This window comes from Sturnus vulgaris, chromosome 1 (assembly GCF_052056855.1).
Source record: "Sturnus vulgaris isolate bStuVul1 chromosome 1, bStuVul1.hap1, whole genome shotgun sequence".
In the NCBI taxonomy this organism is placed as follows: domain Eukaryota; kingdom Metazoa; phylum Chordata; class Aves; order Passeriformes; family Sturnidae; genus Sturnus; species Sturnus vulgaris.
Genome location: NC_142243.1, coordinates 63,475,327 through 63,498,265, shown reverse-complemented (window position 1 = coordinate 63,498,265; position 22,939 = coordinate 63,475,327). Strand labels below are relative to the sequence as shown.

The following is a 22,939-nucleotide window of genomic DNA, read 5'->3' as shown; positions in this document are numbered from 1 at the left end:
ACAGTGCTAGTGAGAGTGCTGACTTTGTGCTTTGGATAGATCTGCTAGCTGTTCATTTTATGTGTATGTATATACTCCCCACACATCTGAGGGGTACAGTTCCAGAGATATGAGACAAACTTAAAAAAATTAAAAATTAGTGTCTAATTACCCGTTTGTAAATAAAGCTGTTAACAGCATTAAACAGTCTGATTTGAATTACTAACTGCAACTTCTTTTCAGAACACAAGATTCATGTCCATCTCTAGTAAATTAGGACTCATATTTAAGAAGTCACCAGCTCTTTTGCCCACTCAAGGGTCCTTCTGAATCTTTCAGTGAACTGGCAGTGAAGAAAGACACAGAAAACAAAGCAAAAGATGAAAGATAGATATAGGTAAGGAAAAACAAAACCAAACCAGCCAACAAATACCAAAAGAGGACAAAAGTATGTTCTCTTTATAGGAATGATTAAGTCATCAAGAATTGGGAAAATGATGGTACACATGCAATACTGTGTACACACACAGCCTGATACTCCATTTTTAACTTGTGTTGAATACTAAATAAGGTGAACAAAGATGGCAATATCAAAATTTCTAAACCACGAACACAATGATTTGTTTTACTTGTGTACAAGTCCCATCTTTCAGACTTCTCATTTTTTAAAGCCAGGTGTTTCTAAGCCTGGTGATTAAAGGCAATGAGACTAGGAGGAGGAGGAGGAGGGGAAAGCAGCAAGCTGACACCAGCAATGCAAACACATGCACCTTAAAGCAAAGACTCTCAAAGATTTCTTTTTGGTGTTATGGAAATTGAAAAAGGCTACTGAGATTTATGCAGCAAAGAACACTTTTCAGTCTTCCTCACCAGAACCCCCCTGAAGGAAGATTTTAGCCAGTACTGCAGGACCTAACTGGTTTCGCTCTTTTTGGAGCTCATCAGCTGCAGGTAACGGCTCAAAACCCAAAAATGCACACACCCCAACACAAACAGAGCAGAACATTTTGCTGAAGGAAGAAGTCCTCTGCACTGTGAGGCATGCTTTCCTATTATAAGCACATTTTTTCTAAATGGCTGCCTCTTGTGTCTTGAATGAAAAGCGACAGTGAAGCTGTTGTTTCACACCAGAAATTAAGAGTATTTTGTAAAAAAAAACTACAAAAATTATTTTCCTCCCTAAAAATTATAATGGTATCTATATTCTACTAACTTTGGCAGAAAAATAAGCTCAGTACTATTGTCGTGGGCAACCTAACCCTGACAAATATTTGAATCTACATCCTATCCAATTAAGGTCATCTTAATTTATAAGTATTTCTTACAATTAACAAATACAATAGTAAAATGCTTAAGTCTGTGCAGTTAAACACAGAAAAGAAAACCCTCTTGATCTATCCTTGACTTCATTTAATCTTTGAATTTATTGAGAGAAGATAAAAGTCAGAAGGTAACATATTAAGGTTTAGTAGAATCAGCTGAAGTGTCAAATGACAGTGAACATCTGTTAAAAACTTTAAAATCTTGCAGTAATAAACAAGTAAGGTCAAGATTTTCCTCTATTATGTAAACCAGTAAAGAACTGAGAACACTTGCACAGTGAGGTAGTACAAAATTACTGGAACTCAAATTTTGGCAAGATCATTGAGTGTTCTATCAACCTTCTTTGAACAGCAGAGAATAGAGACAAAAAGCACCAGCAGATGTCAATAACATGATCTACAATGTGTAGTGTATGGTCAGAGTCCATCCTGAATTCATTAAACAGTACTTCCAGAGGCCACACACAGTCCTCTGCCTTAGGATTTCATTAAACTGTTTAGGAACCTTTAGCTAAGCAATGTCCTAAACAGTTCCTTGAGTTACTATCTATTGTCTCGGAGTAATCCACACAAACAATTAGATAAGAGCTAAAAACTGATGACTGCATTTTTCAGCAGGAGTAACTAGTAGCCAGCATTCACTAAAATCTCAGCAAAAAGCAGGATCATATGACCCTAAAAGAAAAAACCAAACCAATACCATAGCTGAGTGAATACTTTTCTGAATCCCCATTAAAGCACTTAAAGCTGCAGGCACTGCATTTAAGTTTCTGTGTTTAAAAATTGTAAAATACCAAAGTGAGATTAGGCTAAAGAGTGCTCAAATCTGTGATAGCAAAACTGCCTTTAAACAGTCCAGGCACATCAAAAGCATTCACTACTGAGCATCAAAAGTAGTTTTAAGAGCAGAGGCTAAATAAGTTGTGACATTTCCAGCTGCATTTCAACTGCTTGGGAGATGTTAATAGTGCTCAGCTGCAGTAAACCTCTCACAGTGCCAATTACCCAGAGAAGTTTGAACATCTTATTTGGAACACATGAAGTAAAAGCTGGAGTTCTTAATATTCAGAGAGGTGAACTCACAATAGGCAGTGCACAGACTCAAGAGTTGCAACCTAATGGAAACTTTAGTGCTACCCTTTCCATACACAGAAGAAAGAAAATGGGTCTTAAACACAGTAATAAAGCCTTTATAGCTTATTTTAAGATTAATGAAGTATTTTAAGTTGCTCCTCCAACCATGTATGCATGTGGTCTTTTAAAAAATGAACCCCCACTTTACACAAAAATTTTAGAAGTACAAACATCAGAAAATCCTACATACAATCCATACCATCTCCACTTCTTTTTTCTTCTTCCTTTGACTATTACCTACCTTCTTTTTAGAGGAAGATGAACAGGATAGCAGAAAGCTGGAAGAAGTAGTGAAAGATAAAAGAACTGAGGTGCACAGAACTAGAGGAAAAATGAAGACGACAAAATGAGTATCTGAGAAGCAGAAGATGGAAAAAAGGACTATTAGAATAAAACCTTCAAAAGAAGGCAAATAAAAGACCTTTTAGTAACACTCAAAAATACTGGGCAAGTAGTGCTGAATTTATTAATTTCTGTACGTAGTGCTACTTGAAAATAAAAATTGTTAAACAGGACATGCCATCTTCAAAGCACTGATAAAAAATGAGTATCTTATTACAACACAATACTTTTCTAAAATGTGTAAAATCTCCAAATTAAAATAAACATAATTTTTTACAGTAAAAGTACTGCAGAAAAATATGATTAGCAGAAAAAGCATGTTTGATTAATCTTGTGAAAAGCTGGCACATTAATGCTGAAGTGATTCTGCTACTGCAGAACCTGAGACTCCACTTAGTGACTTCAAACTTGGTGACACCTCCCTGCATGGAGCTTGGCTTTTTTCCCCTGCTCTGAATCCTAAGCCCTACCTCTGAAGATTTACTTTCTTCTTCACCCTCACTAACTTAAGTGGGAGGCTGAAGGGTAACTCAAAAATTTGTTTCCCTAATCTCAAAAGATTACAAAAGTGTACTATGCACAGTTTAGACTATTCTAAGCAGCTTGTGGAAATTCTCTGAGAAATCCTTATCTGAGTAAGCTAAGTTAAGTAGGCTGGTAAGCTATGAGAGTGTTTACACAAAAAATAGTTATATTTCACATCCTTCATTCATCTAGTTTTACTTTTATGTCAGGTACTTAATTATGAAATACCTCAGCAACAGACTTGAGAGCTGATTACCAAGCACTATGACCTATACTGCAAATTAATTTTCTAATTGGATCCTCATTTTTAGCAAAGTATGAATTCTTAAATGCAAAACCAAACACAGGATGCATGACATCGTATTTATGTGATTCACATTCTTTTTCTGATCTCATGCCACCTCTTCCAGTTTGAAGTAGCCATTCCTTCCCCAGTTCAGTGTTTTCCCAGCCAACTCCACTGAATGCAAAGTACAGGACATAAAGCTACTCACAGACTACAGTGGGAGCAGGACTCATACACCAATGCAGCAAGAACAATTTTTTTTTTTTAATGAGAAATAATGGCAGGGTGTGGGAAACTGCAGGCTCCCTCCAAAAGTTTTATTTGAAATCTTCAATCTTAGGCATAACTTCCTTGAATTTTATACAACCAATAAGCTTCTTAAGAGCATTTTAAGTATTATTTTCCATGGGCACCTGTAAGCCTCAATACATATGAAAAATCATTGTCACACAAAATTCTATCATAACTGAACATCTAGCACATCAGATACCTAATTTCTGTCCCTGACACACTATTTGTATCTACTACACCTAGTTCTCATTAAAAAAAGTTCTTTCCTTCTTCCATAATTAGAAGACTGGTTTCTTCTATTATGATTTTTCTCCTTCCCCTTCTCTTTTAGTCTTGCACAGATAGCAAGCATTAAGGTTTTCTGAACAATAACAGCAAGATCACTCTTTATTAAGAGTGAGAGGCCCAGTTTTCAAAATTCCAGGCAAAAACTGGAAAAGTAAATAAGATGACTATGACCATTTCGAAGTCATTCTTTATTCTCTTACCTTTCCTCTCCCGTTCTCCTTCAACCCATACTGGCCAACCTCCTACAGCAATGCAGAAATCCAGAAAAAAAAGAAGGAAACAGACCAGCATAATAGAGGAGAAGCTTGCAGATGTTGACAGTATAGCATATTATAGCATGGAAGGAGACAGAACTACTTAAAATGAAAATGCATTTTTAAGAGAACAAGCTACGGCAACTTCAACCCACGCTACCTTCCACAGTGAAGCATCTAGGAAAATATATTGTTTAGATAAAAGGACAAAAGGGAAAATAAATTTTAAAAAAGTAATTCAGTGCTTCCTGGAAAAAAACAGGAAAGCTGCTCCACTTCTGCCCAAATCAAGAGAACGGAAAATTGTCTGATATCCTGAACTGTTGATTATGAGCAGAACTGATGCAGGACTACCTCACTTAGGGCAGAAGGAAATGAGATGAAAGGGGGTGGGAGGAATCTGGCTTCTAATTAAGACCAAGATCAAAAGAAAAGCAGTCCTTGCAGAATAGCATTTCTACATCCTGTGTCAAAAAGAACATAGGTAAAGGCAGATTTCTGAAGATATCCTAATGATTAATTTTATGAGCAGAACAGTAAAAATAACTGCAAGCATCAACAGTTTCACTGATGTTACAAAAAAATACATATTTGAAATTATTTATATTCAGATGGAATACTGAAGATTGTTCTTTTCTGAGTTTATTTCTTTGGGTCACTTTTAAACTGACTGTCACTGTCCAAGCTGAAAGGTTTCTCACAGATTGAATGATCACAACGAATGTTGACTTTGATCAAAATTCCTATGAAATAAACTTTTTGGGAGTCCAATTTGAAAGCTGCAACTTTTTCATTTAAATGAAGGTATATGCAAATCTAAAAAATCAACAACTTTTTTACAGAAGTTGGTTATACATTTATAAAAACTATAGAGAGATAATTTACATTCATATGAAAACGAGCACATTCAGAAACACAGCTATAAAAAGACTGAACTTTCCCTCTTCTACAGGATATTTTTACAGGACTTATAAAATTACTGATATAAAAGTTGATTTTTTTTTTCCAGAGACACATAAAAACATACCTCGTATTCCTTCCTGCAGACCTTTAATACATCATTTTTTGCAGAAGCCTGAAAGACAGATATATTTCTCCATTTGTAGTAGAAAATAAGAAAATCATGTTGCAAAAATAAAGATAGTTCTACTTTTAAATTAACTACAATAACAATGGATTAATGATCTATTGAAATGTTCCTTTAAGAACCAAAAGAATCCACGTAAAGCTTTAAGAAAAAAAGCAGATGCCATGACTGTTAATATGACATTTAATGAAAACCCAAATCCACATATTTCTGCACCAAGTTAGTTGATAGCAGAGGCACACAAAGCAACTTTGGTTTTGTGAACACTTTGCCAGATTGCAGAATAGAGGAAGCATTTTAGAAATGGAAGAGCTTGAGCATAAAGATCTCCCAGTTTTCCCTGCTAATTTATCACTTGTGTTTCGCTTTCCATTCTCCTCCCTCTTCTATGTTCAGTTCTATGGTTCCTATTGTGAAACTGAGTTGCAGAAATTCTCCCCTCAAACTGCAGATCCCTTTGTTCTATACAAAAATCTCGTGCTCCTTTTTCAGATGACAGATGTTCAAAACTATAATTACTACTAACATGTTACTTCCCACTCTGGTAATTTAAAACACTTGGGTAAAGTCTGACCTTGGACCTATTATATCACTGCCTTCAAAATGACTCCAAAATCCCCTCAAGTTTCAAGGATCAAAACTAAAATCCAAATATTTCTCATTATCCCTAATATTTGGCAGGTATTTAGAGTTTAGTATAAATGAAAAAAAAATAGCAAATGTTTTAACCAGAGTCTTCCAAAGTACAAAATATAGCTAAGATACTGAAACAACTGTCTGCAATCAAACAATGCAACATCTGATATACACAATAATGAGAAATGATGTAACAGTCATAAGATTAAATTAATAAAATTTAATAGACTACAATAAACAGAAATGTCTTTATCAGGTCTGGAAGACAATTAAGCATTAGGACATATTTGAAAACGTGGCTAAAAAATGCATTTGAGAGTAAAAACACATTTTCTGAAGATCAAAAGTACCTAGTTTGTTTACTCACTCCTCATCTCTCTCCCACACTACTCTGTACTCACTGCTCATCTCTTGTCACATTTAGTTTAAATTTTGTGCTTCTGGGTGAAAGTAGATTTTTTTTTTATGACAGCAGTTTGCAGCAGGCTGCTTGTTCAAGATTAAGACTACATAGGTAACATTCACAAATGTGAATATTAAGTACATCTGTGCTCTACAAATGAATTGTAAGGATGAAGATGAACACAAATATGCTCATAGATTTTGAGCTATGTTTTTAAAGCCACAAACATATTTGGGGGTAAAAATCACTAAATGCTTCACAGATTTTTTAATAAAAAGATCACTGCTAAACTTATGAATTATGCTTAAAACTGTTACTTGACAAAAACACCAGCTCTATTAACACTAAAAAACCTCCTTTTCTTCCATCTGATGAACAAATACCTCTTTGAAGAGGCACAAAAATCTGGGGCTGTAACCACAATGTTGTATCACTAAACATGACATTATAAAAAAAAAAAGAGCTTAGAACCAGCCACGCGTTACCTTTCACTCAACATAATTTTAAAGTAACAACTTTTATGTAGAGACTGTGACAAAAAAGGCCAAACTCAGCTCAGCATAACCCAAGAGAGCTGCAGAATGAGTGGATTCAGTCGGGGGGTGAAAGCCTTACCTGCTTACACGCTTGCCGACACTCCACAGCAATAGCCAGCTCACAGCAGCCTAAACCAACCCAGCCGTCTGACTTCTTCAAAACTCCTTGGGAAACAAGATCACACACTTATTAGAGTAGAAAGAGAAATTATGCCACCACTTCCCCTTTCCTCTAATTTGATAATCCTGTTCTCATTCAAGAAGCCTATGTACAGATTACATTTTTATTGGAATTCCAAACCAACTTCAAGCAAAAAAACCCCAAGTCTGTGTTTTCACAAATGCTGAAATTAGCATTTCATAAAGTACCTTCCACACACTGAGTTTAAAAATGCTTTAAGCAAACTGCTTTAAATGCTCAATGGAAATACCAGATTTTGATAGTCTATCTAATCTGAAATACAAGACAACAAAAAACATCAGGAAAAAAAACTCATTAAAATTGAGAACATCATCTCTAATAGATACATCCTGTTGTTTGTTTCAATAACATATTTCACTACCAAATGTTCCATGTTCTTTCTCCAAACTTCCTGTGGTGTTTTTGGTCTCGATGGAGTTAAATTTCTTCAGCTGAGCTGGCATGGAGCTGTGCTTTGGACTTCTGATTAAAACAGTGTTGATAACTCAGGGATGTTTTAGTTACTGCAAACACAGGCAGCATCCAGGCCTTTTCTGTTTTCCATTGGGACTGACAAGTAGGCTGGCATTGCACAAGAGGTCGGGTCCCTGCTTGGGGACCAGCTGGGCATCAGTTGGTCCATGGTGAGCAATTATTTTCTTTTGCATCACTTGTTTTTCTTGGGTTTGGGTTTTTCCCTCCTTTCTTTCTTGTTATTCCTTCCATTTTTAAGTTATAAACTGACTTTATCCCAACCCACAGGTTTTCTCACTGTTGCCCCTCTGATTCTCCCATCTCTCCCACTGATGGGAGAATGAGCAAACACTGTGTGGCAGTCAGCAACCCACTGGGGTTAATCCACAACACCTCCTCTGTCATTTATCTCCCCAGCAACACGGTTTCAGAGCCAGAACTAGCTCCAATAGAAGTTTCCTATCTCCCTGTCTCTCTTAATCCATTTATTTCACTATTTGCATTGTCCTCAGTTCTTACCATAAAGGTACACAGAAATATGGTAAGAAGCAAATTGCTGCCATAAGTTGTTTCATCCTCTTAATTTAATAATAAATACAGATTTTTTTCTAATGTTTTCCAAACACCAGAAATAAAATAAAAGAATGCATTCCTGTATCTATTTATCATGTAACTTTAAAGACAGAAATAAAGGGAAGGTTTGATCTATGCAGCTGCCCAGCAGCTGTGACAAACTTGTTACAATCTTTTTCTTAGGACGGGAGGAAGAATTATTTAACTCGAATGACTAATTTTTGTTATGAATATTTAAAAAATAATGCAGTACTTTATTACATACATAAATTGTATTCTTTATTTAGAAATAAAAAAGCAGAAAGCAGAGGAATCAACAACTTAATTTTAAAAAATGCTTGTAAGTCTACTGGAAATGCCTATTTAGCAGAGCCACATAGGATGTGAGGCTTTAAAAAAGGGAAGCGAAACAGCTACGTGTAAGATCTTAAATTTAAATGCTAAGAAAACACTTGGAAAAAATAAAAGACAATTGCAATCAATGGAAAACAATGGCCAACTGGTATTTATCATGAAGAAAATTGAAACACACTTTACAAACACAGGTGGCATAGCAAGTCTTGCCAGCATCTGTCTTTCATGACATTCCAATGGGTAAATTAAGAAAATGCACTAATGGCAAATTTATAAAGAAGGAGGAAAATCTTCACAAAGCAAAATTAACACATTCCCTGTGGAAATTAAAATACGTGTAAGAGTTATTAAAATGAAAATTAAAAGCTTAATGCTTGACAGAAGCAAGGTAGCAGCATTGCTCAGCAGGTGGAGGGAGCAGAGTGAGAAAGGTGCACTACAGCTTTTGGTTGCAGCCTGTACTCTGTCAGCTTGACCATCTGAATGGTTCAGACCCTCAGCATGCAGGCACTGCAGGCACGAGATCCACAGGTCTTTGCAGAGACTCTCAAAATCTTCTGGACATCTATTCAGAGTATTGCCTCAGCTTTCCAATTCACACTGATTCAAAGCAGCTGTGAAGGTCATGAACAACAGAAAGTACAGCTCACAGAGGGGTGCAGAATTAGTTTTTCAGAGGTTGAGCATCTTTTTGACAGTGTCAGAGATCGCTGTTGTGCACACATCAGCTGCTTGCAATCACTGTTCAAGAACCTGGAATTTAGGTTTCACTATATATGTACAGTTAATTGCCAAATCAACCACTCAATATGCTCTCTTGTAGGCATAAAATAACATGTCAGTTCTGCATATATTCCTATGTGGAGATTGATTTCAATCAGGACAGTAATGTTTGGTAGAACAACTATTAGTAGGACTGATAATGTAAGACATAAGCAAGCTAAAAAATCATCAAAGAAACATCATGTGCAATATGAAAAGAAGATTTCCAGAAATCTCTGCTGCAATAACTAGCTGTAACCAGGAGAAACACATGGTAAATACAGCTGGACAGCTTCAGGGGCAGTGTCACCACTGAGCAGTCACCACTGAGTAATCAGGCATCCATATTTTGTGCAATACAGGGCATGTGGTTCCAGACATACTGGAACTAAACTAAACGGTGATAAAAGAATGAAGCAAGCTACAGAAACACACCAAATTAAGAAGGCTGATAATTTTCAGCTGTTGTTAATGTTTTCTTGGCAAGTGGCCTCTCTCCAGGTTATATCCAGCAAGCAGACAAGCTCGTGAATAAATGGATGTCACAGTCTCAAGAACCATTGAACTTCAATCTTAATACAGTAACTCGTAAATTAATTTTGTCATCAATGTAGTTGTGTGCATTTCTAGATGAAAATACACTTTCAGTGCACAATTAATTGATTGGCGTCCATAATTATGATAATTCATCAAATTCATCTGTACAATACAGATTCCTGAGCCATAACAAATCATCTAGTTGCCTAACACAAACTCTCAGCCTGCCCTCAGATATGTTCCAGCTCCTTAACCACCTTACAGTGGCTCTTTGCTGAACTTGCTCCAGAGTGTTCATAGTGTTTTTGTCCAAAATTGTCAGAACTAGACACAATATCCCTGATATGGCCTCACCAACGCTGAGTAGAGGGGAAGGATCAGCTCCCTTAATCTGCTGGCAACATTTTCACTGATGCAGTCTGGATGCTGTTGGTCTTTCTTTGCTATGAGGGCACATTGCTGGATCATGTTCCACTTGCTGGTCACCAGGATTCCCAGGTACCTTTGTACCAAGCTGCTTTCCAGCTGGGCAGCCTCCTGTGAGCTGTGGAGCATGGGGCCTTTGCCAGGTGTAGGACTCTGCATTTCCTTTTCTGGAATTTTATCAAGTTCCTGTCTGCCTCTTCCTTTGGTTAACCAACATCCCTGTGAATGGCAGCACAACCATCTGGTCTAGCAACCTCTCCTTTCACTTTTGCATCACTGGGTAATAGACTGAGGGTGAACTCTGTCCCATCATTAACGAAGATGTTAAGCAGGACTAGACCCAGCATCAACCCTTGGCATACTGACCTACAGTTGCACTCTGTGATGCTGATCAAACCTTCTGGCCCAGCAATTTGGCCAGTTTTCACTTCACCTCCACTGCTCACTTATCCAGCTCACACTTCATCAGTTTCTCTGCAAGCCAGTCGTAAAAAACAGTGACGAAATCCTTACTCAAGCTGAGCTACACAACGTGCAATGCTTTCCCCTCACCTAAAAAGGCACTCATCTCATCACAGAGGGTTATCAGGTTGGTTAAGAACAGTTTCCCCTTCATATATCCATGCTGACTATAAACCATCACCTTCGTGTCCTCGATGTGTCTGGAAATTGTCTACAGGAAGATCTGCTCAGCTACCTTCCCAGGGTTTGAGGTGAAACTGTCAAAGCCTAGAGTTCTTCAGATCCTCCCTGCCCTTTCTAAAAGCAGGAGTGAACTTCTTTTCTTCCCTTCTTCACAGTCCTCAGCATCCCCTCTCAATACCTAACCCTATCCTTCTCCATCAAGTGCAAGCCTTCCTTGCTCTGTACTTTACGACTGATCTCAGGGACCTGGCATTCCTGCAGGTTCATCTTACCAGTAAAGACTGAGTCAAAGAAGACCACAGGCTATTTAGTGTCATTTGTCACCAGGTCTCCTGCCTCACCCAGCAGCAGGCTCTCGTTTTCAGCAGTCTTCTTTTTCTGCTGATCTAGTTCAAGAAGCTTTCTGGCTGCCCACCACATAATTCACCAGATCAGCTCCTGACAGGCTCTGTCTAACCTCACCATGCATTAAGTGGAGCTTGGATAAGGTGATCCTTGAAAGTCAAGGAGGTCTCTTGGACCCTCCTTTTCTCCAGGTCCAGGGCCCATGGAATTCTTCCAAGTAGATTGCCTGTGCCCTCATCTCTTCAAAAGGTACCAGGGTGACTAAAGCTGCCCATAAACACGAGGCCTGTGAACACAAGACTTCTTCCAGCTGTACAAAGAAGGTCTCCTTTACTCCTTCAGCCTGATAAGGCAGTGTGCAGCAGACACCCACATCATCACTGTGTCAGGCTCTCTGTGCAATGCACTCCAGGGCTCACAGGCTGTTCTCAGCTGGCTCACCATCCATTCCAGGCAGAGTTCCATGCAATTCAGTTAACACTCACATAAAGGGAAACTCCAGCTCCTCACCTTCCTGTACCTGCCCCTCACAGCACACCTGCTGTGGGAGCCTTCCTGCTGTGTCCCTGTGACTCCAATAGGATGGAAGCCAGGTAACTGCACACAGGTTTCTAACCAATAAGACACAAAGTCTGGAATCATCAGTTTGCCTTGGAGGCCTGGTAGGGGGAAAGGAAGGAGAGGGGGAGTCCAAGCAGATGCTGTAAAACTGTTACAGCCTCCTTTTTCCTCACTCCCACTTTTCCACTTACAGCATTTTAATTTCAAAGCATTTCAATTTTGTAATTTCAAATCTTTTAGAAATTACACATGGTACGATGGACTACTTAAGCCTGATTTCACCTATTTTTGATCCTTCCATTACAGCCTTTTCTTGTGCTTTATGCTTTCTATGCTGGTTTAGCATTAATTGACTTTTGGTGAAGAGGGAAAGAGTCAGCCATGGAAGTGATTCTCTGTGAGGAGCAGCTAACAGCTTCCTCCCTGCCTGGCAAAACCAAGTGCTGGCTCGCTCTGAGAACTGGCACACTGCTCAGTCAATTAGAGAAGCTAGCAATGCCTCTATGATAACATATTTAAGAAAGAGAAAACCGTGGGAAGCTCTCTTTCTGCCCTTGGAGGGGTGGCCAGCAGTGCCAAGATCCTGCTGCCAGGGGTAAACCTGGCACCATGCAGCCTGGGCTATGTGACCAGCAGCGAGAGGCACGGCAAGCAACCCCCCGATGCAAAGCCCAGGTGAAATCAACTCTTCAGCTCTGCAGAACTCTGTAAAATCTTTTCAATTAATAAAATTTGGCAACAAACGAACCTACATACACCAATTCCCTCCTGAGTCAGAGAAAAGGAAAAAGTGAGGACACATTAGGAGAACAACAAGGTGACACTGAGGTCACTGCAAAGGAGGGAGGGGGAGGAGGAATTGCTCCCAGCATCAGAGCTGAGATTCTTCTACAAGCTGTGGTGAGGACTGTGATACAACAACCTGTTCCCTGTAATTCATGAAGTGCATGGGGGATGCAGCAATGCACCCACAGCCCATGAGAAAAAGGCACTCATGCTGGAACATGTGGATGCTGAAGAGCTGTAATTCACTGAGAAGCTTGAACAGAAAGAGAGCCTTTGATTTCAGAAATAGAGGAAGAGGACCCTTGCTTTAATACTAGAACAGCTCATCCTTGAAAACTGCACCACATAAGCCAAATGGCCCACAAAAAGCAGTTGTGGGAAGACTCAAGCCCTGGGAGGGACTTCACGTTGCAAGCAGGTTCCAGGCAGACTGTTAGCTGTTAAAATTAAAACCACATTGGAAAAGTTCATTAAGAACTGTTTCCCATAGGAAATACCCAATGGCATAACAAGAGAGATTCCCTAAGTGAACTGAAGAAAGAGCTTAAATAAAAATCCCATGTTTTGTCTCCCTGTGCTGTTGCTGGGAAGGAAAAATTCAGGAGTGGGGGGGGGGTAAAGGTGTTCTAAAGGTTTAATTTCAGTTCTCATTATCCTCTTTTAATTCTGTTAATAATATTTTTCTTTATACCTTTTAAAGTTTTGAGCCTGCTTTGCCCTTAAAGTGTTTTCTCCTATTCATTATCTCACCTCATGAGTTTTCTTTCCCCCTCCTCTACTTAACTACAGCAGAGGAAAATGAAGAAATGATTTCTCGTGGGTGCAGTGGCATTTGGCCAGCTTCACACTTTCTAAATCCACCTGTACCAAGCAGTTTGGTTCATGGTCTGAGCCCCTGCACTTAAATTGTTTAATTCTTATTGTCTCCCTGTGTTACTCAGTTTTTGTTCAAATCATGCTGTATCTAGAGTAAAGTTGTAATTATCAACCATTTTGTAGATCAGGCTAAGGTGTAACAAAGTCAAAAAACCCAAAAAAATCTTGAAAAGAAAGAAATGCTGATATTTCCTGCATTTGTCACAGAAGAACATGCTTAATTATACAAACATATTAAATATATTTTTAAGCAGGAAAAGGAAACTATTATTATAAAGCACAGGTAACTCATTATATACTAGAGGAAACTAAACACCACACAGTTTATATTAGATGCATAATGGAAGTTAAATTATCATGAAATCTATGGGAGCAGGTGGCAGACAACATCAAAACACACAGAGGGTGAAAAAGCAACATGATTCAATAGTGAAGTGGTATTTCTTACCTGGCAAAGAAGAATTTATACAACCCCACACTTCTCTCTGAAAAGTAAAAATGCAATTAAGCAAAAGTAAGTCTACAGAAAAATAGAGTCTAGCAGACTCAAACCAGCAATTTCAGGATTTTTTCACTGAGTTTTAAACATTTGATTGGAAGAATTGCTATGATTAAACATCTTTTAAAGAAGTGCTATGATAGAAGCTGAGTACTATCTCCTTCCATGAGAGGGCTGCTATGCACAGACTATGGAATCAATAGCAGCATTTTTGCAGATGCAGAACCTAATGTAGTTATCTGGAATACACAGCTAGTCAACACTCTCCATCAATATTCACAGAATTAAACTGCAGCTTAGACAAAGAACAAGATTTGTCTAGGACTAAGATCTGTGGAGAAGCTTATTGCCCTAACATTCCTTCCCACCAGCATAAAAATACCCTAAACACACATAACCACACAGAAAACAAATTTTAAAAGGGTTTCAATCACACTGACACAGCAACCCATATTGTCACACAATGGCATATCTATCATCACAGCAATCAATGACTTTCCAAAGTTGCAATGGATCTGTATTTAATGATCTAACACGTTCTCCTCTGTATCTGTGGAAGTTTTCCACTTAGGCAAGAGACAAAGTAAGATCAAAAGAAGATGGTAACTTCTACAAGTTCCATCCCTTTGATCCAGTTCACTTCCTTTATGTCACAAGGAGGTTAATGGTTGGACTCAATGATCTTTAGGGTCTTTTCCAAACTAAATGCATCTATGATTCTAAGAAAAAAAAAATCACCTCTTGTGTGGACAGTTACTTTTAAAATTAATACCAGGCAATACCCTATCATATTACTTGAAGGAGTACACACAACACAATGCCTATAACCAGTGCTCATGAATATTGACCATCTGATTAAATTTAAAACTATTTGCTGATCTGTGAAATGGTACCAGAACACCTGTGCAACAAGAGATATCTGAGAACAGCAAATATGGTATTGAGTTGAACAGTTAACTATTTTATATATCTAGATATTACCAGTTCAGTGATATTAATTTAAGATCCACATTGGACAGCTAACTTGTCATTTATAAAAATAGCAGGTGGGAATTATAAAAATCACTCCCAATTACTATCTTTATAAATGACAAGTAATTTTCCCCATTTCAGATAATCTCCAATCCTGTCTTATCAGAAGCACTTCTCTGGTATACAGATTCTACTCATCAGGGAGTGAAAGATAAAGAAAACCAGTAGCAAACCAAATGCTACTCATCACTTCAATAGGTTTTCATGCCAGATTTTACTCATACCAGCAGCTGTCTATAACTTTCTGAAACCTGAGAGTTATTGACTCACAGAAACAAAAAAGCTGAAGGAACTTTGACACACTGAAGGAAAAGATCTATAAGAACACAATCTTGTGAAGTTGCCTATTAAATGTTATTTTCAGATTTACCACTCCTACTCATTGCCTGCTTCAGCCGAGCATATGTTTTAGGCTTGCAGCAAACAGTACTGATACTGTTCTGAAGTAACAGAAATTACCAGAAGAAAGTAAGCTTTTCTGACTGCAAAACGGTGCCAAGAGATAAGACTCTAAAATCTACAATCTGAATGATCATACTTATCTTATTATTCCCTGATTAGATCATGCTTAGAAGAGGGAGTAGATTACACTCTTTTTTTTGGTGAAACTGAAGACCTTTAGTGACACTACAGAACTTTCAGGAAACCATAATCTTACTTATGCAATAAAAGCATTACTTCAGTTTCTCCATAAACAATTTGGTGCAGCTATCAGGGTCTTCTTGTCTTAGCCCAAGACCTCGTGGCTTTGTGCCATAGACATGCTGGAACATATGATATAATTTAAGTCCCTACCATTAACATCCAAGTGACAATCACCCAGCACAAGCTTTTACAACATCGATAAGATTTTCATTGCATTTTATAGCTTATACCTGCCACCTTATTGCAAGTAACATAATTTATGATGGCATTAAAAAACCCAAAATCCTACTTTGAGGTTCAAATCTCATTTGAAGAGCTGTTCTAGCAAGTCTTACCATTGATTCTGGACAATACTCAGGTGCTCGCTGCAGCAAGTGCTTCAAACGGGAGTCACTCTTAGAAGACAAAATCTGTTAGAAACGAAACACACCTTAAAACATAGAGAATGTAAGGGCACATCAAATACTTTTTCAATTTATTTCACTGTTTTAAGTTTCTCTAATATCCACTCTTTGATAACTTTGTCTTACAGTATGAATAGAATTAAAATTTAAGATTTCTTTTTATGTATTTGTAGTTTTTCAAATATGTTTCACTTTTTATAGAGAAGTACTTTTTTTCTATTTAAAAGAGAATGAGAATTTCCTCCTCAAACATTTCAATAAAAAAATTTCTACTCAATGTGGAAGGGCAATTTTAACAAGAGGATTTCTGCTGCACATATCAAAATACTATACACCTCTGTTTTCTTAATTAACCTTCTGCTACATGTTACATGACCTTAAGCAATTAAACTTCAAAAAAACCCTGAAACAAGTAATTTCTGTGGAACAAGGTAGAACAAAACCAAGACTAGTTAAAGAGACAATGAAAACTAACAGGGGAATGCACAGTACCCACAGGCAAACTGAACACCCAAGAGTTCGCTAGACTGGATGGAATACAACTGAGGATGTTGTTCCTTTAGCACTCTAATTAAGTCTTAGTTATAAATTAGAACAAGAAACCGGTTAACAAGAGGAATGAAAACAGACCTATTAATGTGTGCTACGAAACTGGAAGTGATATAACAAACAGACGAATTTCAGAATGAAAAGTATATTACAGCTCTATTCTAATTTGTTCTACTCTAACACAATAAACTATCAGTTCTATTCTAACATGATAAACTTACTGAAAGAAAATCAAGAGAACAACAGCACTTGTTTCAGAAACGAGAGCAAAGAAAGAACTGCATTAGTATTTCAACTCTTCTGAGGTCATAGAATAATAAAATAATTCAGGCTGGAAGGGATGTCAGAAGATCATTTATTTCAACCTCGTGCTCAAAGAAGGGTCAACTATGAGACCAGACCATGGTGTCCACCTGCTTATTCTTTCCATGTGTCCAGGTCCCTCTGGATAACCTGCCATTAAGATTATCCACACTTCCTTTCAGCTTCATATGGCCTGAAAAACTCAATGAGAGTCGCCTTGTCCAGGTTGTTAACAACGATGTTAAACAGGACAGGTCCCAGGGCAGACTCCTTTGGTATTCCACTTCTTATTAGCCTGCAGGCAAAGTAGGACCCACTAAACTCCATCTCTGAGCCTGACTTTACAACTGGTTTTTTACTCATCTAATTGTCCATTCCTCAAACCCATATGATCCTAAAACGGATACAAATACATTGAGGGAAGTAATGCTTAAAAAGTGCTACAGATAACACAAATGATATCCATGCCTTTCCCCTCATTCAGAAATCCAGTGTCATTATCAAACTAGGTTGGCCAGGAATGATTTACTGACACTAAATCACACGCTGCCTTCAGCAACAACTTCATATTTTTCCTTCTTCAGCCTTTAACTACTGCCATAAAATGTCTTGTTGCCCTTGACATCCCTTACAAATCTCAATTCCAGCTGAGCTTTTTGTTTCCCTACATAACCTTACCTGCCTTGGCAAAAGGTCTAAACTCCTATAAAACATCTCCCTGCTTCTACACTCTCTATATCACATCTTTTCTGTACCAAAGCTTGTTCATGACTTCTCTGTTTATCTGAATCAGATTCTTGGAACATTAAGGTGTTTTCCTGGGAGCAGGGACAGACTGTCCTTATGCTTAGAGGAGGATATGGATAGAGTCCTCTAGAATGGTATACAGATGAATGCTGCCAGGAATCTTAACACTGTGAAACTTCTCAGAAATAAATTTAGTAGAAAATAGTCAATTAAAGAAAGAGAAGCCTGTTTATTCCTTGCTACTGTATCTGACATGGAGATGATACTAAAGCTAAGAGTGGTGTAATACTTATTAGGAATGCAAAATAATTAGGTATTTGAATCATGTCAGTTGACAAACTGTAGTCCATGTTCTCTTTTTCAAAGGTCTCACAGTAGCTGATTTACTGGTTAGTAGAATTTCTTACCCTTAATCAAGCCTTTTTCCTTAACTGGAACCCTAGTCCCTGGACTCCCATGCAAGGCCTCCCTCAATACTATTGCTGGTGTCCATGTAGATGAGAAGACAATGGCTAACAGTCTGAGGGTCAAAAAACCCTTGTGATTCCTGCAACATCCTAGATGTGAGTCCCTGAAAACCAAATGACCTTAGCCAGAAAGTCTCATATGCAGATGAGTGTCTCCACGCCCTACAGAAGGGTCTGTTTGTCCTGGTGGTATTGTTCACAATCTGTTGGTCAGGACAAGGCAGCTTCTCAATGAACCTTGCTGCTCCCCATCTGCTCTAAGGCCCCAAATCTGATCTGCAAGTGCACATCCAAAGACAGGCCAGGAAGCTTCTTCCTCCTGTCAGCTGCACAAAATAGTTATGGTACAGAAGACAAAAAAAATCAGTATAATAACAGCAGACAGCTCCTTCAGTCAGCCTGCTGGACTGTATCAAAGGATCACACAGAAAGTGATGCCACCAGCCTGATGTGGGGTAGGTACCTAAGTCAGCTCCTTATAGGATACTTTGAGGGGCACCAGTCCTGCTTCTGACTTGCTCTAGACCTCTCACCACTAAGATTCTGGATATGCTGATTATCTGAGATCATCCAGATGAGGCCAGATCACAGTATCTTACAAAACCCACAGAAAACCATGTAATAATTAGAACCAGCAGAATTGGGATGGAATTTGACAGTAAAAAGCTGGAAGCCTTTCATGAAGAGCCAACAGGAATTCACATGATAAGCTGGAGACTTCAAACCAATGAAACACAAGAAAGAAATGGACAGATGATTCCAAATGCAGCTACTAAATTCACCAATTTTTTCTTTATATACGGGAATAGATATCTTTCTCTTACATCCAAGTTCAAACAGAATTTTTAAGACTGAGTGCCATACTTTTCTTTGCAATGCCACGTATAGTTTTGCTTACCTGTATTCAAAGAGATAAACTTATGGTGGAAGGGCTGCAAGAATTATTATAGGAATTAAGAGATTCTCTTATGCAAAGAGACTGTAAGATTTTTTTCTTGCTTGGCCTAACAATATGAAAGCTGAAAGAAGATTTGGTTGTATTCTGTAGATATATCAGGGAGGGAAAAGCGCAATTTAAAGTGAAAGTTTTGTTAGTACAATCAGAGATAAATATAAGCTTAATCACAACCAGGTTTATTGCTCAAACAGCCCCAAGTGAGCAATGACAACAAGAAAGAGGGAAGGTATGATCTAAGAACACAACTTTAATATAAAAATTGTGTCTACATCTATGTAAGTTTTATTGATGCAAAATTCTTACGTAGATAAATAAATGTAACTATACACACACACAAAGCTGTACAAATTACTACCCACAGGTACAAATCTAAACATAACTTATGGAAAAATACTTCCTAAGCTTGAATTCAGAATAAACAGCCTTATAAATAGAGTAAGTGAGCAGATTTTTGCTGTATTCACAAAGCCATATATCGTAATGAGATGCTTAGTGGACAAACAAGAACTGGAAGGAAGAAAGAATAACACCAGCCTCTTGTTCTTCAGTTTGAACTTCCCAGAACTTAGAAACATGAGATTCATAAATTCTGTAAAATACCTTCACCCCTCTCAACGTGCTTATCACATCTTGACCAAATTCTTGGGTTAGTATTGCTATTTCTCCTCAACTTAGCAGAACCCATTTCCCACTACAAAAGGAAAGAGGACTATGGTTTTAAAATTTCTAAGTTCTCATTCCGATATCATTGCATCTCACAATTCACACAGAGCCTCCAGAGAGAGGACCATTAGCTAACAAACTTAATGTTGCCACATCATTGTCTAAAGGCACAATTTCAACTCTGATGGAGTTAAATTTAAAACAAGCTTACCTGTTCACAGACATCACGGCACATTAAATTGTCTTTTGCGTGATAACAACAAGACAAGCCTGTGGAAAAGCAGGGAGAGGGAAAAAGATATTTAAAAGATTTGAAACACTTAACCATCACTTCTGAACAGAAGTATACACTTGATGTTCTATCAGGACAATTTTCTGGCCCACAGATGACCATGGGAAACTTTCCTTCCCAAAAAGCAAAAAATGAACAAGAGAAAGTTTTGTTCTGAAAATGATGAAGATCCTTACAAGAAGTCTCACAGTTACCCCTGAACACTCCCTGCCACCAAATTGAGATCTCACTCCCTTTCTGCCTCTAGTGGCATTTCTGCTACTTAACTTGCACTAGCTTGGCACATGGCAAATTCCTTCATGAGACAATGCAATTTATTAACTCAGGGGAAACTTAAAAAAGAATAAGTATGAAAAAAATAAACAAAAAACCCGCCAAAAAATCTCTGTAGAGAATAGGTGCCTTTGTAAATTGAATCATCTCACAGAATCTGAAAAGTACAAGAATCAGTTAGGAACAGGTGGTGAAGGAAATCAGACCAGGGGCCTCTTTTCACATAGCTGCTCATTGAACTCTGTGTTCTAAAAACCTTGAAACAAAACCGTAAATTGTCTCACTAGTGATGGATGATTAAGATTTGCCTGACTGGATGGAAGTCATGGAGCAAACACACATATGAACACATCAAAGCTTAAAGCAGCATTTTTAGCATTATACTCTGCTGTGCTTTGTACCCCCTACCATTCAAATATTTTGTTCATTCATGGTTAAACTTGGCAAATACAAAATTAATTGAACAGTGCCTTAATATCCATTTTCATCCTCACTTTCCTGTGTTTGGACCAGCGTTTTAGAAAACAGACAGAGGTGTCCTTTAAAGCTTTTACTTCCACACACATCCTCACACATAGGATCATTTAATGATTACAAATTTCTCCTGACCTGCATCTGAATTATGTATCACACTGGTACAACAACCAAAAAAAAAAGTAATTTTCACCACACCTTACTAAACTGAACCATCAGGAAGGAACTTGGGCATGAATTCTTTGCAATATTAGTAGGTTTATCAATGGAAAGCTGGGCCAGAGCATGTCATACTTCATTCCACTAGCTTTTAACTGCCTACCTCCTAAAACTAAGCCTCACTAGAAACCAAAACTACGGAACAACAATGAAATGCTCAAAAATGCCTTAGTGACTGCCGTCTTCTGCTTTAAAGTATTACATGTTTAATATTTTCCACTCCTACGACATCAATGTCATCTATATATTAAAAAGTGTTTTCCAATATCTGTCTTGTGCTGCCTTTCTTTTCACAGAAGTTATAGACACACAGATTGCTAGAATGGTTTGGGTTGGAAGAGACCTTAAAGATCATCCAGCTCCAAGCCCCCTGCCATGGACAGGGACACCTTCCACTAGACCAGACTGCTTAGAGCCCTGTCCAGCCTGGTTTGAACACTTCCAGGAATGGAGCATCCATCCTCTGGGAAACCAAGACATGACTGGCATTCTAGGCTGGGAGCACACATTGCCAAGACACACAACTTTAATGCGGGGAGCTATTTTACCACTATCCTTCTCTTTAATAAACGTCTTGCCCTCACTTTTTAATATACTCAACACCTTGTTCGATAGCACTCTTCCACTGAAACACAAGGAATACGCGCCCTGGAACACACAGCCTGTTCTGACACTGCATATGGCAACCCAGGCATCAGATTTTACCCATTTGGACTATTTCAAGCCACAGTCCCGGGAATTCATCCGCAGGCAGCGTGACATCCGAAGGCGCACATCCCGAGCCAGGGAACCCGCTGGGACAGACGAGGCGGTCCATGCCCGTGACGCTGCCGGGCGGGATGCCGGAGATCCGGCCGCTGTGCCGGCTGTGGAAGTGCCTCTCCCGGGCTCGGCTGCTGCCCGCAGGGATTCCGGCGGGCGCTCTCCCTCCCCGGGGAGCCGGCGCAGGAGCCAGCCCGGACCGGCACCGGGACGGCGCCGCTGCCGGGGCGCGGGGCAGGTGCGGGGCGGCGTCCCCGCTCTCCCCCGGCTCCGCATCCCGCCCCGACCGCGGCCGGACAGGAGAGTCCCGCGGCGCCGCATCCCCGAGGGCGACGCCGCCCCTGCGCCATGTTGTAGAGAGGGACCCGCGGAGCCGCCTCCCCCGCTGCCTCCCCCGCGGTCGCTACTCACCGGCCGCCGCGGGGCACAACAGCGGCGTCGCCGCCAGGCACAGCAGGGCCCAGGGCCACCGAGCGGCCGCCGCCATGGCCGGGTCTCGAACCCGCGCCGACCCCGCCCCGCGACCCCCGCCCGCCGCACGGACGGACGGACGGACGGAGCGACGGGCGGGATCTGCCGCCGGCAGCGCCCCCTCCCGCCAGCCCCGCGCCGCCGCCCGCCGCGCCCATTGGCTGAGCCGCCCGCCAGGCCCCGCCCCATTGGCTGAGCCGCCCAGACAGGCCCCGCCCCCTCCCGGCGCCGCGGACATTCCAGCGGGAGCCGAGCGCGGGGGGGTTGTGGGCCCGCCGCCGCCTCCTGCTCCTCTTCCTCCTCACCCTCCTCCTCCTCCTCCACCCCCTCCACCCCCTCCACCCCGTACTGTCGCAGGCACCCCGCAGCCTTCCTTCCCCCCGGCCCATGGAACGGCAAGGCCATTCCCGGAGGGAGGACTCGGGCTCAGTCTGAAAGAGAGCTAAGGAGCGGAGAAGGGGGCACAGCCTCGGTTGAATTAGTTTATTTCTATTTATATGTAGTATCTGAATTATTAACATAATTCAGAGCATTTTGGAGCATTGGTTGCGGCCTTACAGTACTTAAAGAAGCTTATG

At 39.8% G+C, this 22,939-nt stretch overlaps 1 protein-coding gene across 3 annotated transcripts in view; it reads right to left on the bottom strand.

Annotated features, from left to right (window-relative positions):
• The window catches only part of RECK (reversion inducing cysteine rich protein with kazal motifs), a 47,065-nt gene extending 24,660 nt beyond the window's left edge, over window positions 1–22,405 (bottom strand). Inside the window, exons 1-7 of one of the 3 annotated variants that reach the window (XM_088168322.1) lie at window positions 22,302–22,392; window positions 20,082–20,140; window positions 16,115–16,189; window positions 14,052–14,088; window positions 7,163–7,248; window positions 5,449–5,496; window positions 4,368–4,409 (exon numbers count right to left, since the gene is read on the bottom strand). In XM_088168322.1, the coding sequence (XP_088024448.1) occupies window positions 4,368–4,409; window positions 5,449–5,496; window positions 7,163–7,248; window positions 14,052–14,088; window positions 16,115–16,189; window positions 20,082–20,140; window positions 22,302–22,377 (423 nt within the window). In that variant the 5' untranslated portion in view covers window positions 22,378–22,392. Of the gene's footprint in view, window positions 1–2,676; window positions 2,714–4,367; window positions 4,410–5,448; window positions 5,497–7,162; window positions 7,249–14,051; window positions 14,089–16,114; window positions 16,190–20,081; window positions 20,141–22,301 lie in introns of those variants that run through there. The other 2 variants (XM_014876787.2, XM_088168332.1) reach the window with 2 other exon arrangements.
• Between the last annotated feature and the right edge of the window lie 534 nt (window positions 22,406–22,939).